Here is a 17,816-nt window from a genome sequence, read left to right as displayed (position 1 = left end):
CTTCTTTTTTTTGTGTATGCATTTTTTTTTTTTTTTGGTTGCACTTGTTGCTAGCTTGGTCTGCAGGAACTTGGTGGAAGCATAAATAATCCATCCCTGTTCTCTCCTGGCCTCTCTGCAATCCTTAACAGCACAAAATCCACTAATGTAATATATATATTACGTTATATATAACATATATAATAATGTTAATAATGTGTAACAATCTATGTAATATATATTACATTAATACATAATGTAAGTTTATACAAGATGGGATCACTGCCAAAAAGTGAGCTGGTGTTGATCTCCACGCTTTGCCAGACAGGGATGTGAATATGACTTCCTTGTGCCCAGGTTATTTTTGGGTGTTGCAATGACTTGGTGGGAGCAGCCATCACTTTGAGTGGCCTCATAGACTCCTCAAGTGGTTTTAGTAACCAAGGGGAAAATTAATTTTCTGCAATGAAAGCAAATAGGGAGATTACAGTCATGGTGGTAAAACTGTGTAGTTTTAAAGGCAGGGAATGTCACTGCTGGGCTTTGGGGATCTTGCAGGTGATGAGGAAGGCGGGGTTGGGCTGTGCCTCCACTGCTGTTTGTGTGATTCTCATGCAGTTTCACAGATGGACTTAGGGACACTTCATCAGTACCTATTTGTAGACCAACAAGGATGACTTGGGTTGAATCTTAAATCAATCCACAGCAAAATCTGTAGAAAATCCCCTCCTGTGACCATGAAAATAGCTGATGCTCTCATGGCATCATTGCACCACCTGAAAGTTCCCTCATGTCCAGGCAGGTACTACTCTGACTCAAGAACTCAGCACCCTGTGAGATGAAGCATCCCTGGAGGGATTCATGAGGACTTACCCCCACAAACTGGGTGTTTGGAGGAATTTACCTCCTCAGGCTGAGAGGGATTCAAACCTTTGCAGTCTATACAGCATAATTGTTGTGGGAGTATTTTCTAGAAAATAATGAGGCTGGTGCTGGAGAGAAAGCCCTGAATTTGGATTAATGAGAGCCCTGTGGTTTGCTGGAGCTTCGTGTCTCAAGGTCAGTTTGGGGGTTAGACTTATTGCCATAAATAATGTAGCTACAAAACCCTTGGGCCTGAGTTTTGCAATTGATGTAAAACTGCAGCTGAGATAGAACATCCTTCCCCTATCACAGAGCTGAGCTGCTTCCCATGCCTGGCCTCACGGGCAAGCTGAGTGTGGTGACTCAGCCCAGCCTCTTGCTTCCAGCAAGAGCCAGCAGCTCCTTCCCTGCTACTTTGCAACCAGGTGAGTTGGCCATGTGATTGCTAAAAACCAAAACAAAGGGAAGATTGGAAGGGCAGGAGGACAGGGTTGTCCCTTTTGGGTGGCAGCTTTGGTCCAGAAGGCATGTGAGTCTTGCTGTACCACATCCCACCCACTGCTGCTCCCAAAGCTGGTGATTTTCCCAGGAGAGCTGTGGTGTTACAGTAAAGGGGGACTGTGGTGAATCAACCCTCTGGCAGCAAACAAAGTTTCAATTAGAAAAATCAGTGGGAAAATAAATATCTGCCTTGTTGCAGTGCAGTTGTTTTCTGTATCAAATTCAAACAAATATCTTTTCGAGGGAGTTCATTTCCACACTGTTAATCAGCAAACAAAGGCTTGTGGGTGTGAAGCTGATGGCTGGGTGCTGTGAATGGTATGAGCATACACTGGGTCTCGTGTGGGGTGGAGAAACAGATTTAAAGGGGAGCAAAGTCAGTGACCTGAGTTTTCTGGATGTTTCCTTGGCCAGTTTGATTTCTGCTAGCTGAAAGCAATGAGTGCCAATCGAGAGAAACTTCCTTAAACATACTGGAGGAAGTTTAGGATCTGACTCCCTTACATTGCAGAAAGTTCATATCCAAGCCAAACAAACAAATAGAAGAAATGATGGATGGGTAACCTGAAGGAATTCAACCCATCGTGGTATGAAAACTACCAGGAAAACTGTCATAAAAATAATACTGGTGAGGGGAAAGCTTTTTTTTTCTGTTGGAAGGAAAGGACAGTGTTTTCTACTTCAGCCACTGGCATCCAGCAGCTTGTTTAGTTTCTGAGCCCATGAGCATTTCCAGAGCACACTCAGCTCCACCTGTGCCCTGCAGTGTCCCCAGTGTCACACAACTGACATCTGCTGACAAAAGATGCTTTTCTGCCTCTGCAGCTGCATGTTTCCTGCACACAACCCAACCTGAGCTGTCAGGGAGCTGCAGGCTGACTCATGGATGTAACTGCATCCACACCAGGGGTTTTCCTGCCTTAGCATGTCTCCTACAGTGTGTAATCTCTTTTTTTTTTCTTCCACTTCTGCACAAATCCTGGGCCTGTGCTAATAGAACCCAGTAGAATAAATGAAGCCTGACTCATATTTGCTCCACATGTAAGATGTAAAGTAGGTGATTGGGAAAATCAGGGATGATTGTGGTTCAGCATCTTGGTTGCCATTTCCTACAGCTATGGAAGAACCTCAGGCAGCACAGTGAGAGTCAGTTTGATGTGGAATCCCAAGTTCCTATTTTTAAAATCCAATTTTGGGAGCAGGAAAGAAACAACAGGAAAATATGCTGTTTTTCATGCTGTTTTCTGTGGGCAGTCCTCTATTTCTTTGCACAGCTGTGTGTAGAACTGGGGTGTATTGCTCTGACTGCTGTATTGTTTCACTGTAGAGGTGGTTAAAGCCAAAAAATGAATTTTTTTCTTATTACTCTCTTTTTTTTGCTGTTTTGTTCTCTTTTCTTATGAATTATTTTTGTTGTAAATACCCCCTGGTACAAAGGCTTCCAAGCTGTGACTCTCTCCACCTGTATCACATGCAAACACCCAAATAAACTCACCTTGGGCAGCTTCCTGGTTGGTTTGGTCATGGAGTGAGGACAGATGGAGAGGCAAAAGCAGAGCACTGTCTGCTGACACTCAGCAGAGAGGGGCAAACCTCACCTTTAGCCCAGGACACCAAATATTCCCTGGTTGTTAGACCTGGCAGGAAGGGGTGAAAGCACACAGGGATGGTGCAGGAGGAAATCCTGCTCAGCAGTAAATGACCAGTGGGTGTTAGCCAGGGGTATCCTGTCAGTGTGTAGAAGCATTTTTTAACACATTTGGGATCTAAGGGAATGGCTTGGACTGGGTGCCCTCCTCCTTAGCTAAGCCTAAATCAGGCAGGTCCATTATTTTGTGTGCCAGTTTGAATGCCCAGTCCAAGTGGCCGACAGCAGGAGCAGGAAGAAGGCTCCAGACTGAAAACTGCTACAGAGCTGTGCCCTAGGAATTGACAGGAGCAGCTCCATGTGTGCTGCTGCGTGTTGCCTGTACAAAACATTCCTCCTTTTTCTGAGAAGCTTTAACAAGCCCCTTGTTTGCCACCAACCTTTCCAGTTTTCCAAAGAAAAGCTTTTGTTTCTGTGCACAGTTCTAGGTTTTGCTGGGGTAGGAGCTGTTGCAGATCACTGTCCTTCTCTGTCACCCTGATCATGAAAATTTTAAGGCCAGGCCTGTGTGACTGCTTCTGTAAAAGCAAAGAACATGGCAGTGAGTTCTCCTGGGATGCTCTGAGTGTATGCATTATGCATAGATGTGCTGATATTGTCTTGGTTATGTGATCAAATGCATTTTTTTGTGTACTACTCCTGCTTCCTTCAGGGCTTGGTGATGTCCCCATTGAAACTCCCACTGACTTCTGTAGAGCAGAATTAAAATCCCTTGGACGAAAGTGGGCACACAAAGGCAGCATTAAATGTATAGGAAAACCAGGAATTTGGCATTTGGAAAGTTTCCATTGCTCAGACAAAATGACTTCTGTTTGTTGCTGGTTTTTAACATGCAGGCAGACAGGATGTGTGCAGTATCTCTATATTTCACACCTACATGATATATTTTATTTGGTATTTCTTTTTCTTGGGTAAGCTTGGAGCAAATCATAAGTTATTCTTTCTACTTGGTAACACTGCAGAGAATTCTTGAATTATTTATTTCATGCATTTTAGCTCGGTGTATTTAGATGCCTGTAAGCTAACTTTGTAACTGACTGGGTGTTTGAAATTTCTAAATAAATAGTGGTAGTTTGAAATACCTTGCCAGAAAAAAGAGGTCACCCTTCTTCTTCCCCCACTGTCTCCTCTGGGAAAAAAAAAATTAAAAATCCCACATGCCTCCTTACGAGCAGTGGGAAGTTGATTTGTAAAACAGATGCTGCATAGAAGTAATTGACTTGAAGTTGCTGGAAATATGTATATGCTACACAACATCTGCAGATCTCAAGATGTATTCATTATCTTTCCAGAATTTAGATTGTAATTATGGGCCCTTTATTTAAGTTTCCATGGTGATGTAGAAAATGCTTCCCCCTTGTCCTCTGCTAATCAGGCCACTTGTGTGTTTGAATGGTGATGGTTTTCCTCTCCCCTGGGTTAAGTTACTGTTATTAATACAGAGATATTAAGTTGACAGGGAGCTGTCGGCTGCTCAGGCAGCGATTCAGCAGCAGGCACATCAGGCATTTGCTGCAGATTCCCCAGTGCCAGCGTTTAATTAGCCTGTGTGCTTCCAAATGTTTGTGAGGAATAGCAGCCACTGTCATAACAAGTGATGCAGCCGTGCCTTGGGGATTGGGGAAGCTGAAATCAAAGTCAAGCAGCCAATAATAAATCACACCATGCCAAGCTTCTCTCCTCCATCCCTGCACCCTTCTCCTCCTCTCTTAGCAAAAGGGCTCTGCTGTGTTTTGTAGGGGGTTGCAGGAGTCTTGCATCCACCTGGCCTTTGCAAAATTTCTTGTAATAATCAGAATTTCACATTATGTTAAGGCACATTTATCTAAGTTTACAGCCTCGTGCCCATGGACCCAAGATTTTGATGTAACCGTTGTCTGAGAGAATGGTGAAAGGTGTGGTTTAATTATTAAAGATGTTATTTTACACAGGGTTTTTAGAAAGTTGTTTGAGTGAAATGTGGACTTTCGGTTAAACTGGGATAATTTTTTATTTTTATCTTTATCACCCAAAAGATATACACATATTAATAGAACTTTATAGAATTTGCTGAGAAATTGGATAAATTTTGTAGAGCTTACATTAATTGCAGGTAGAAATGCAGGTATTAGGCTGAAAAGGAACGTTTATTTTTATGTATTTTGATTATTTAACTAGATCACATTTAGGCCATGGAGTTGTTACAGCTTGAAATAATTTTTATCTAAGAAAATTTCAAAGAAGGTTATTTTTAATAGCTTACATAAAAGTAATCAGATTTTACGACAGCTGGTCACCAACCATTTACAAACTAATGCTTAAAAATTTTTCACTTTTATCAGAGTAGGAACACAGCTTTTTTCCTCCAGTTGAGAGCAGCTTTCCAGCAGGAAGAGCAGGCTTGTTGTCAAAATGTGACCAGACCAGAGGGTCAAACCTGCCAGTGTGGTGGCACGAAAGGAGTTGGCTTCAGCTGGGATCAGCTGGACTTGGTGCTCTGCCCTGGAGAGGAGTGCTGCAGCAGCAGGCAGATTTATGGAGCTGTGGCAGCACTTGCCATTCAGTTTATACTGCAGATTTTTAATAGACCTAGCAGAGTGTGTAAAAGCAGGTCCCACTTTCCTCACCTGAGGCTGATGTTTGAGGTGGAGGAAAGTGCCTTCCCTCCCTCCCCACCCGTTTGCTCAGCTGCTGGGGTTTGCCATGGAGATTATCAAAGTTAGTCTTGGCAACCAAATCATGCCCTGTATGCTGCACAACGAGCAGTGGCCTGGCCACACTGGACAGCTGGGCTGTTCACACACAAACCTGGGCTGTGCACACACAAACCTGGGCTGTGCACACACAAATCTGTGCGTGCACAGCGACTGGTGCCATCCCACCGCTCCCAACATCCTGCTGCTGCTTCCAGGGACATGAGCAAAATGCCTCTGTGTTTCCATCCTGACCAAGCCAGGCCAGGAATGTACAGCATGTCCTGAGCCCTCCTTACCCCATCTGGAGGGTACTCAGCAGGGGTGAGGGTACAGCCATCCCCCATGCACCGCCCGTGATGGAGCAGAAGAGCGAGGGCAGCGCAGGGATGTGCTCAAATCTTCACTGCTAAAGGTTATAATTTACACTGGTCTCCAGAGCTCGCCTGCTGCTGGCACATGGAGCCTGCAGTGCCTGCTAGCCACGTGCCACATTTATGGGTTCATGGCACTACCCTGAGCAGGTAACATCTGAGCTGCATTCTTTGCACAAAAGAAGTTTTCTCCCCTTAGCAGGGGCTGAAGAGGAATGGAAGCATGAAAAAGTTACCAAGTCCTTTGTTTACTACTTTGTCTTTGCACATGCAAATGATTTTACAAGCTGTTCTTCTGCGTGTCGTGACTTTGTGTTTTGCTCTGTTAAATATCTTCATTAAAAAAACCCAAAATAGGTTAACATGCAGAGTTGAGCAGGGTCTAATAATATGAAATGATGCTGATACATCATACGTATGACATATGACATCACCAAGCTTTCCAGAGGTTTGAAAAGACAGGTGATTCCCAAGTTCATGCTCCAGTCCTCCCTAAATTCTTGGTCACTTTTTCTCCCCAGAGGCTTCACCTGAGAGTCAGAAGTGTGCTGTGTCCTCTGGCTTCCTGGCCAGGAGCAGCAGGCTGTCTACAGCCTGAGTGGTGTTTCTATCCTACTGAAGGGATACAGGGAGGAGGATGAACAGGCAGCATCTTCAGGCAATAACCACGATGTGATTAAACAGTCTGAGACCTCTGTGTCATGGTCACAAAGTTTTTCATCAGAAGTATCTGAATAAAATGTAGGTGTGGAGTGTAGACCCAAATTTAGCCCCTTACCCTCCAGCCACAAGGAGCACAGGACAGAGGTGTCTGGATGCAGAGATACTGCTTGCATGGAAAAAGGTTTAAAAAGTTGGAGTCTGAGATCTGTAGCCTCAACTTGATTTCCTGATTTTACCTGCAGGGGAGTGTCCAGGTCCAAGACTTGCTGAAGTCCATTAAGATATTTTCATTAATTGCATATTGCTATTGAATTCTGTTTCCTTAACCCACGGGGATTCTCATGGATTTTTACTGGAAATTTTTCCAGCGTAAAGATTCCAGGACTTGGTTGTAATTATTTTTTATCTATGCCACATAAATCATCTCTTCATCTCAGAAGCTGAATGTCTCCTTTTTAAACAACTTCACAAACACAAGGTGAACATTGAATGAATTATGCTGTATCATTTGCCAGTGCATACGCCAAATGTCAGGCAATGACAGAAACTAAAAATTTATGGCACAGAAGGGAAGAATTTTATGATCTTCCATGGACTAATGTAATGACTCTTTTATACAAACAGAGATGAAATGCATTTAAAAACATAGCTATTTAGAAAATTGGCCTGAACACATTCTAAAATCTAGAGAAGTTCATTAGAGGGAAGAGCCATAAAAGTGCCCTTTGTTCTTAGTTCAATAGAGTGTTTTAATTTTGAAATATAATTGCTTGAATTTAATGCAGCCTCCAATTAGATCATTTGAAGATGTGTCTCTCCATCAAACTCTTCTGGTACAACATGGTGCAGAGTTGCTCTTAGTTCTATTTTCACAGGTACCTAGCTGGTGCCACAATGACAAAACATAAAGATTTGTGGATGTAAAGCCATCACTGTGCCCCAAGGGTGTATCACACACTGATCCTCTGGGTGGGAAGGATGCAGGACCTTTTGGAAGTGCTGAGTCCAGACTGGGATCATGGCATGTTCAGACTTTGCCTGAGACTTCTCTTCTCCTTGTGTACTCCTAACAGACCTTTTACACACGCTGCTGGTAGTTTTAATTTCTTACATAATCCAAAACCTGTAGCAAACTCGGGCACAGAGTGAAGCTGAGCATCTTGGAGAGCCCTGAATGAATTCTCTCCCACTCAGACTTGGCATATGGCAGAGTCTTCTCACATTGTGTTCTTACAGGAGAATTTCCTTGACCCTCTGCTTCTGTTTTCACTGTCGTGACAGTCTGCACTTTGGACTCATTTAGCTTCAACTTTTCACCTGTTAAAAAAATCTTTGTAGTAACCTGAACAGATCCTGGAGTGCACACAGCATGGAGGAAGTGTTTGGAGGATGCTCTGGGGAGTTGAACGGGCTTGGAAGCCAGCTCTGCCCACAGCCTCTCTGCAAATCACCCTGTTAATAAAGAGCCTATTTTAGTTCTGGAAACATGGAGCCTTCTCAGACTATTACCCAGCATGTGGTAAATTAAACAATCTTGGCCTGATTGCATAATGTCACTTGAAATTTAAGATCCTTTTTCTCTTTAACCCCTAAAATTTACAAGCCATTTTTGTTTAGATTTATTGTAATTAGATAATGATTCTGCTCCTTTGAGGCTCTTCTCGGAAGTTTTTAGCACACTTTTGGTGGCTAATCTCAAAATAACCGGGGGCAGGAGCACTGCTTGGTGTCCCTGTGGGTTTGTCTCAGTGCAAGGGGGGCAGAGTGGTTTGGAACTGGGGCTGTAGCAGGGGCCAGGCAAGGGGATTGCTGCTGTGTGAGGGCAAATGTGCCTCAGGCCCACTAAGCCACAGCTCTGCTGTCTTGTAGGAAGAGGAGTTTGAAAAATAGCTAGGAGGATTTCAAGTCCAGAGCTACCTAGGTCCCTACTGAAATCCTTTCTTCTTCTGGACGACATTTAAACAGGTTCTTAATTTTTATCATGAGTTTATGTACAGTTTAAAGAAGGCATCTAATTTCTTTCAAAGAAAAGACGTGCTTTTTTTTTTAATTTTAATTTTTTTTTCCATAGAAGCACAGTGATTCCTTAGAGTTCACATAGCAAACCCAGCCTTGGTCAACACAGGTAACAGGCACACATAAATTCTTCATCTGTGTTTCTTGCTGGTTAATGAACTATGTGGTGTTAATTTAGCAAGATCTACCCGTCCCCATCTTTTAATTTTGGCAGTGAGTTTTAGGAAGTGATGAGACCTCTCAGGGCATTTCTTTGGCACAATATGATTCATAGAACTGAGAGATTGTGTGTCATTGAAAAAAAAGAAAGATACTGTAAATTAGCCAGAACATTTGCCTGCCAGTGTGAGGAGGCACTGCACAATATTTTCCAGTCTGGTTTTCTCTGTTTGATGTGCCAAGCATTCCTTGTGTCTTTGGAGAGATGCTCCTATATCCCAGTTCCTGTTAGGGTTCTGTCAGGAGGTCATGCTCATCCTTTCATCTGACAGTATTCTCACAGCCAGTTCTCCAACCCTGAACATAGACTTTTCTGATTTATTGGTGATTTCTGCTACCCAGTGTCCCCCTTGCCTCCTTCCTGGATTGTGAAAATGTGACTTGAAAGGGAAAGTTTGGGAGACAGGATTCTTGAGAAAAATCACACTTTTTCATTGTACAGTTCTATCTCCCCTAATCTTAGAATTGTCTGCTATTGCTCTGCAGGGACTCTTGGCTAATTAAAGTTCAGATAATGCTGGCTCAACCTCTGTCCCTGATGCTGTGCTGTTTATTCACGTCAGGTATTCAAAAGACGGTTGACATTTTCTTCCTTAAAGATCTTTCAGGTAAATTACAAGCATTTTACTGCTCTGACCTTTTCCTTTACAGGAGGAACTTTTGTTTTCAACATTATTTTGTGAATATAATGTTGGAACGATGTAATTGAAGAGGTGTAGTTGTTCTAGTCTGTATAGCTGGTCTATTACCTGTAATGATCATCTAATACTGGTATTTATACGTGATTATCTCCTACCAAAATGCTTTAAATTTAAAGAAAAAGCCAGACTGTTTCACTGATTGGTTTGGGTGAATCACCTTTTTCTTTACTTCCCCTGAATACTACATTTGCTTTCCTAACACATTCATTTTGTGCCTGAGTCTCAGGGAGATGGCTTGCTCTATTAATATATTTCTGGAGTTCTCCTGTTACGGGTAGACTTTTATGGCTTTAATGTAGTTTTTGAAAATTCCTCTATTATTGATCTAGATATTATCCCAGCAGGAGTCAAACCCACAAGACAATTGTATGAGGATAATTTCTTACTACAGAAGCATTTTATTCTGAAAGCCTGCTGTGTGGTGTGTGCTTTGATGGATGACCCACTGTTTAAATGTGTATTAGACATTGGCTTGCTAATTAAATGCCTTAAGGAGTGCCTGTATCCATTCAGTCTCAGTAAATGCGTGGAATTTCTGTTATTTTATTTCTTGCTTATGCTCTTACTTGAGTTCTTTCTGTTTTCTGACTTTGTAGAGAAGAAGGGGAGTAATGGCAAAAAAAATCAAATAACTTTTTACCCTCACTCAAGACTTTCAGCTCAGGGCAGAGGCGAGACAATGAGGGCTCTCAGTTCAGAACTAGGTCTGCCAGATGGGAGGATGAGGAGGAGGAGAAGAGATGGGTTTTGCATTTCAGAAAGGAGTGAGAAGAGCACTCACCTGGAATTTGAGAGATATGAATTTGGATCCCTCTTTGCTCCTGAAGGACCATCTGCCATGAGGAAGAGGACCATAATTACAAAGCTGTGAGATGCTCTCAGACTTCTTGGTTGAAGTGCCTGTGCTTGAAGCATTTTACTGGGAGGGAGAGTGGAGAAAGTTGAAGAAAGGGGATAAAGTTATTCTCCTAATTTCTGAGTACTTAAATTGAAAGAGCAGCCAAGGACAGGAACAAGGACTTCTGTTCACCTGCAGTAAATGTCTCCTGAGTATGCCCTTGGAATTTTGTGTGTGTGTACAGTAGATAAGCATCAGAAGCAGTATATTTGCTGTTGAGGCCAAACATAGAATTTCTTCTACTCACAAAGACTTGGGCTTTTTGTTCTAAGACAGAGGGATGTGTAAAGGATCATAGAATGGCTCAGGTTGGGACTTTGAAATTTATCTAGTCCAATCTCCCTGCCTTGATCAAGTTATTCAGAGCCCCATTCAGCCTGGCTTTGAACAATCCAAAGCTGGGGTACCCACAGCTTCTCTGATCAGCCTGTTCCAGTGGTCCCACCACCTCATGGTAAAGAATTTCTTCCTTTTATCCAATCTAAATTAACCTGTTTCAGTTTAAAACGTTACCCTTGTCCTGTCTCTACAGGCTTTGGCAAAAAGTATCTCTCCATCTTTCTTGTAATCCTTCTTCAAGTATTGAAAAGCAGCAATAAGGTCTTCCTGACTCCTGTTCTCCAGGAAGAACAACCCCAAGTCTCTCAGCCTGTCTTCATGCCAAAGGTGTTTCAGCCCTCAGACAATTTTCATGGCCCTGCTTTGGAGCTGCTCTAACAGGTCCATGTCTTTCCTGCATGAGTCAGCTCCCTCAAGATCCTGGAATGCATCTCATCAGGTGCCGTGGATTTGTGGATGTCCAAGTCCTTCAGAGGGTCTCAAACCTGGTCTTCTCCTAAGATGGGTGGGACTTCATTCCTCCAGTCCCTGACTGGAGATTCAGGGTCTTGAGAGTTGTGGGACAAGCAGCTGACAGTGAAAACTGAGACAGAAAAAATTGTTGGGCACCTCAGCCTCCTCCATTGTCAGTTGCCACCAGATTCTCAATCTCATTTATCAGACAGGGAATAAAAACATTGATTGATTTAACAAAAGCAAACTAACAGTTACTATCTTTTAAAATTTGAATTTGAGATCAGAATTGAAAAAAAGATTGTTCTTTAGTAGTGACCTTTGTAGGAACAAAGACATGGCCCTTCTTGAGCAGGGGAGTGGACAAGATGACCTCCAAGGCCCCTCCCAACCTCATCTCCTTCTGTGGAATCCCAAATAGCTCTGTTGGCAAAGGAAATTGTTATGTTTTCATTCGTCATCAGCTGTCTGGAAGCACAGTTCATTCTTTCCCTGTGACTGCTTTTTGCTTCTTTGAATGAGATGGAGGCAGAATCTTTCTTTCCATGTTCCTGAAGCAAGGCTCATCGTGAGATGCATTAGGAGGAGGAATGTCCCTGGTTTTCTTCTGAAAGTGCTTGCAGAACACATCCCAGGCCAAATCATGATGTTATTTTCATCTGTGTCCCTGGACATGTAATTATCTGTGCTGCTCCATCCAGAGAGCTCTCACTGGTGCTTTCAAGAAAAGTGCCTTGTGTTCATAATAGAGATTTCAGTGGTGTAGAAAAGGAATTTGTGGTGTGAAGCAGAGAGGATTGTTTTATTCTCATTAATGAAACTTGCTCTAGCCCATGGACTACGTGTGTTAGGACAAGATGAATTAAAACCAATAAAAGCAGTTAGGAAATTAGGTAACACATCTCCCCTCAGTTGTCCTCGGGAGGGCAATCCAGCCCAAGCACAGGATTTAGAGATTCTAGTTGGTGTTTGGAGCTGGTCATGCTCATCTAAGCTCCCAGGGATGGGTGAGAGGGTAATGCTGGTCTTGTGTTATGTCTGTGAAGCTGCTTTCCTCACCAGCCCCATGCTCTTGAGGACAATGCTAACTCCTGTTATCTCCTCCTCCTGTGCAGGAGGAAATTGTGATACTTGTTCATCAGGCCTCTGCTGTGCTTTCTGTAGTTTGATTTATGTTTTCACGGAAGAGATTGCTTTGGGGCTGCACTTGAATATCCCAGACACTCCACTGATACTTGCATTTTGTGGATAATTTCTTAAAGTAAAGGTTTCTCAGTTCAGGATAGGGTGAGAAACAGCCATGTCCCCTCTAACAAATGCTGATTTTAACAGGACTGGTTATTTTATAGGTTCAGTGCTGCAGGAAAGAGAAACCATTTATTGTAAGCACTGGGGATTAGGGAAAATTAAAAAAATAATAATAAAAGAAAGGAGAGAAAGGCACATTCTGAAAGTGGGAGGAATTTGTTCTAATCCCTCTGAAATTATTTTCTTGCTGAAAATTGTTAGATCTGGATGGACTAAGCCAACTGAGTTACCAAGACAACATCTCCTGTCATGAAGATGACCACAGATCTGTTGATTCAAGAGCAACAACCAGGAGTAAGGGCACTGGGCAGCACAAAGGGCCCAGGATGGAGCCCAGAACTGGGGATGGTGACAGCCAGTCACACAGGGAAAGACATCTGGAAATGGAGACAGCATTTGCCAATCAGGGATTGGAAGTAAATGATGCTACAGACAGCTCATCAGCTTGGAGCCCTGAGGTATGGTGGATTGTCACTTATTACACATGGTGAAAGCTTTTGAAGGATATTGGGGGCCAAGAAAGGTTAGAGGAGAAATAAAGTGAAAAATTGATCAGTACAGGATAATGGATGGTACTCCTGTGTGCTTGTGTGCATGAGCATACACCTCTGCCTTTGTGTTTCCCCTTTTTCCTGGTGTTTTACCTCTTGCTGCTAACACTAATTCAAAGAAATGCTTTCATTGCTTGATTTCTGACTGCAGTCTCTGAACTGAAATTGGAACTTTAGCTACCCAGCAGCATTCACTGACATTTAGCAAGGAACTCTCTGTGGTGGCCCAGGGCTTGGTCACTGGCTGTGCAGGGTTTGTGTGCCAGGACGTGCTATGTGGTCACTGGGTTAGATCTGTGTATTTTTCCAGGTAGTTTCAATGACTTAGACAATAGAAATAATCTGGAAAGCTAAAGGCAGACGATGGGGGTGGCCTGTGACCTGGCTGAGTGACCATAATCTTGTCCCCATTGATACCAGGCAAACTTTTAGGGAAGGAGAGAACCTGAGTCTGCTTTCCCTTAGTTCTGCAGTTTAATTTTAAATCCTTGAGGAAATATTTCAGATTTTAATGCATTATAAACACCTGATGACTTTGCACCCCCCTTTTCTCTCCTAATCTCTCTGCATGATAAGTTGATTTTCATTATCTTACCTCAGGATTAAATTTCTGGAAAAATATCAGCTTGCATCAGACATATTAAAAGAACAGCACAGAGGTTCATATTTTCTGCCTGACTTATAGGACAGCTGTGAAAACTCATGCCTCCATCAGCCTCTGAACAACAAGACTTTGAGGGAAGGTCCCTATCCCGGGAGCAGGCTGCCTGCAGCCAGTTAAAGCTGGGAGGCAGCTCCTTGGTGCAGATGCTCCAGCCCTAAGGGGTGTTTGGAGCAGCATTTTGGTTTTCTGCACAACTCAGTCCCTCAAAACACTGCACACCACTCGGGAGCTGTGTGTGGCAGCAGCCCTGCCCTCTCTTTGTTGTGTTTCTGACACACACAGCTTGTCTGCCCATCTGAGGCTCGTTTCTCCTTTTCCATGTTGGATGTGCTTTGCCATGGTTCACGTGTGCCGCAGTGCCTCCAGTGTCCTCTTGTGTTTCTTTGGTTTGCATGGCTTGTTTTGCTCCTGGTGTCTACATTTTAAAAATGCTAAGAAGGATTCCAGCATACTGGAGCAGAAATGCCCAAGACACAGTTTATCTCTTACAAGCAGCTTCTCATTCAAAGGTATTGTGTGGATTAATGAAAGACTTTTTATTGCAGGAACTAAATGTTCTGACATGCCAGAAATGTCCAAGTGTTATTATGCTCCACTCAAAGGGCCTCTCTTTAGAGACAGAAATGGTAATTTTATGCCCCTGCAGTGGAACCACAAGTACCATTTCAAGCCTTGTCCATAATTAGCTGCTCTTTCGGGTTTCTCTGGCAGAAATGGACTGATTTTACTTAGTGAAGTGGATGTTGGCTGTCTTGAATGACCGGCTTAGACGTACAGTATCAATCAGGATACTTGGCTTGGCCTCTCAACAACCGTGCTGGGAAGAGGGAAAGAAAGAAATTCAGATGAAGCATCTAAACCCCAGTCTTTCCTTGGATTCCAGTTCAAGTGTCTGTATAACCAACATACTCACAAATCACTTAGAGCCCAGTTGGGTTCCAAAAGCAGAGAGTATTATGGGTAAAATTTGGGTAGTTTGTTGCAAGTTAAGGTCATTAATTTTCTAAGTTAATTGTTGCCCTGTTGTGGCTTTATGAAGAAGCTAATTGTGCTTGAAGTTAGATAAAATGTTACAATAAGTTAAAATTAATGTTTGTTAAAAGTTTAAAGGGGTCCAGGATGGCGTGGGGGTTGTTCCCGAGGGGCGTGGTGACACCTTGGGAGTGAAGCCAGCGCAGGGACATCAGCGCCACCAGACGAGATTGGCGGAAGGAGCGGTGCAATCACTCGACGCCCCGAGAGAATAACTGGACAGGAATGAACAGTGTTAAGGACCAATGAAAGCCCCAAAAACGGACTAATTATCACGAGGATCCAAATCCAACCAGTCCTGGACCCAAGGGGGACACAAAAGGGGCTGTTGGGCTCCTGCTGGTCGCTCTCCTGAGCAGTTCGTTTCCGAGGGAGCGCCCGGTGTGTCGGGGGCTCGACACATTTGTATCGGTTTCCCGGCTTGCTGCGAGGGCACTCGGGCTTAGCTCGGGTCCTCCGTTTTCTACAGCTCATTTTAATAAACGAGTGCCTCTTTTACAAGAATGTTTTTACTCTGTTTCAAACGACCGGGTGGCTTTCAGCTGAAAGCTCTGGCCTCGTTCATTACATCACATTGGCGGCTCGTCCGGGATGCCACGCCCAGAGACGGTCCCGGGCTAGGACAGGGCTTGGAGACGCGTCCAGCCCATTTTGGCTGCCGAGGACTGGACTACAACGGGACCGAACAAGGGTCCGCTGGTTCTCCCGAGGCTGGAGAGGACACAGCGACCCGGAAGGTGAGGGCCCTCCGAGAGGAGCGGGGCTCACAGCCCCAGGTGAGAGGTGTGGTGGGTTTGCCTATTTTTCTGGGGAACTCACCGAACCATAGAGCACCGGCGTTAACAGCCCCCGAACCCGACCCAGGAGCTGTGAAGCCTGTCTCTCCCCCTACGAATCCCCTAGCGGGATTCCTAGCTCGGGGGTCCTAAATTCCCTTAGGGCGGGCACCCTCCTTTTTCCCTTGTCCAAAGAAGAGGCACTCGCCTATCCGGTGGCCACCTTACACAGTGGTCCCCGGGTAGGTGTTTTTCTCCCAGCCCTAAAGTCCTAGTTCCCCAGAAAAATAGGCAAACCCTCAGCCTATTCTGGGGAACCACCCTCCAGGTGATTTAAACTAGTGGGTAGCTGCTGCGCCCCTATTTCCAGCAGACCCATTAACCCCCACCAGGAGCCAACGGTTTAAATCACCCCAAGGAGCCTCCAGCTCTCCGGGAGGAACGGGAGCCTAGGCAGGTAAGGGTGGTGGAAGGTGGGCACTCCCCGTCCCAGAGGGTCCCTAGGGGTACACGCAATCCACACTCGCTCCGGGAGTCTGTGTTAACAGCTCCCGTCTCACTCACACACTTTCATTCGCACCCCCTTGCACCTTCAACCCCACTCACACCTCTCACCTGGGGCTGTGAGCCCCGCTCCTCTCGGAGGGCCCTCACCTTCCGGGTCGCTGTGTCCTCTCCAGCCTCGGGAGAACCAGCGGACCCTTGTTCGGTCCCGTTGTAGTCCAGCCCTCGGCAGCCAAAATGGGCTGGACGCGTCTCCAAGCCCTGTCCTAGCCCGGGACCGTCTCTGGGCGTGGCATCCCGGACGAGCCGCCAATGTGATGCAAGGAACGAGGCCAGAGCTTTCAGCTGAAAGCCACCCGGTCGTTTGAAACAGAGTAAAAACATTCTTGTAAAAGAGGCACTCGTTTATTAAAATGAGCTGTAGAAAACGGAGGACCCGAGCTAAGCCCGAGTGCCCTCGCAGCAAGCCGGGAAACCGATACAAATGTGTCGAGCCCCCGACACACCGGGCGCTCCCTCGGAAACGAACTGCTCAGGAGAGCGACCAGCAGGAGCCCAACAGCCCCTTTTGTGTCCCCCTTGGGTCCAGGATTGGTGGGATTTGGATCCTCGTGATAATTAGTCCGTTTTTGGGGCTTTCATTGGTCCTTAACACGGTTCATTCCTGTCCAATTATTCTCTCGGGGCGTCGAGTGATTGCACCGCTCCTTCCGCCAATCTCGTCTCGTGTCGCTGATGTCCCTGCGCTGGCTTCACTCCCAAGGTGTCACCACGCCCCTCGGGAACAACCCCCACGCCATCCTGGACTCCTTTAAATTTTAACAAACATTAATTTAACTTACTGTAACATTTCAACTGACTTGAAACACAATTAGCTTCTTCATAAAATCACCCCAGGACAACAGTTAACTTAGAAAATTAACAACCTTAACTCGTAACAAACTACCCAAATTTTACCCATAACAGAGGGGAATTCTCTCAACGACTTCCACAGAAGGAGGATTTGAGATGTGCAGCAAACCTGCACATGGGTGAATCCTGGGCAGAACGATGCTCTCAGAAAGGGCCAGTCTGTGAGGTCTGCAAAGCTTTGGTTTCCCATGGAAAGCCTGCTGACAAGGAGTTTGGCATTTCTCTTTCCCTCTTTGCTTCCAGTTCATACGGTCTTCTCTGCAGAGGATCTGGCCACAGCTCTAGTAGCCCAATGTGAGATTTCCTGAAATCCAAATCTTTTCTAGCTGTATAGTCAAAATGCAGATGTCTGACCTTCAGTCTGCCTTACACACTGCCAGAAGGTGATATCTTCAGCCCTGCTGGGGCAGGAAGCTGTCTCTTGGATTTTCATTCCTGTAGGTTTGTGCTGATGCACTGGAGTTCACATTTTCCAGCTCAGACATGTAGATGAAAGCCAAGTTATGCCTCAAGCACTGTTGTCTCCACACCTTAGCAGCAGTCCTTAAATGTGCCTTGATTCCATCTCTTCAACAACAAATGCACAGATAAAAGTGTGGAGGGGTGAAAATGTGGAGGGAAATATGAGTCAAACACAATCCCATCTGGTATTTAATATTATTTCATCAACCAGACAGAAATAACTTGTCTGCTACACAGGAGCACTTAACATTTTCATAACACCATGCTCTCTCCAGGTAAC

General features: G+C 44.6%; 1 protein-coding gene across 12 annotated transcripts in view; it reads left to right on the top strand.

The window, feature by feature from the left end:
• Nucleotides 1–17,816, top strand: part of SYT16 (synaptotagmin 16) — a 105,999-nt gene that overhangs the window by 67,248 nt on the left and 20,935 nt on the right. For 10 of the 12 annotated variants that reach the window (XM_088166331.1, XM_088166330.1, XM_088166334.1 and 7 more), the window contains one exon: nucleotides 12,837–13,093. In XM_088166331.1, coding sequence (XP_088022457.1) covers nucleotides 12,837–13,093 — 257 coding nt within the window. Of the gene's footprint in view, nucleotides 1–9,422; nucleotides 9,545–12,836; nucleotides 13,094–17,816 lie in introns of all 12 variants that reach the window. The other 2 variants (XM_088166336.1, XM_088166335.1) reach the window with 1 other exon arrangement.

Source organism: Sturnus vulgaris, chromosome 6, assembly GCF_052056855.1.
Source record: "Sturnus vulgaris isolate bStuVul1 chromosome 6, bStuVul1.hap1, whole genome shotgun sequence".
Classification (NCBI taxonomy): Eukaryota; Metazoa; Chordata; class Aves; order Passeriformes; family Sturnidae; genus Sturnus; species Sturnus vulgaris.
Note: the sequence above shows the minus strand (reverse complement) of the source record. Positions and strands in the feature narration are given on the sequence as shown.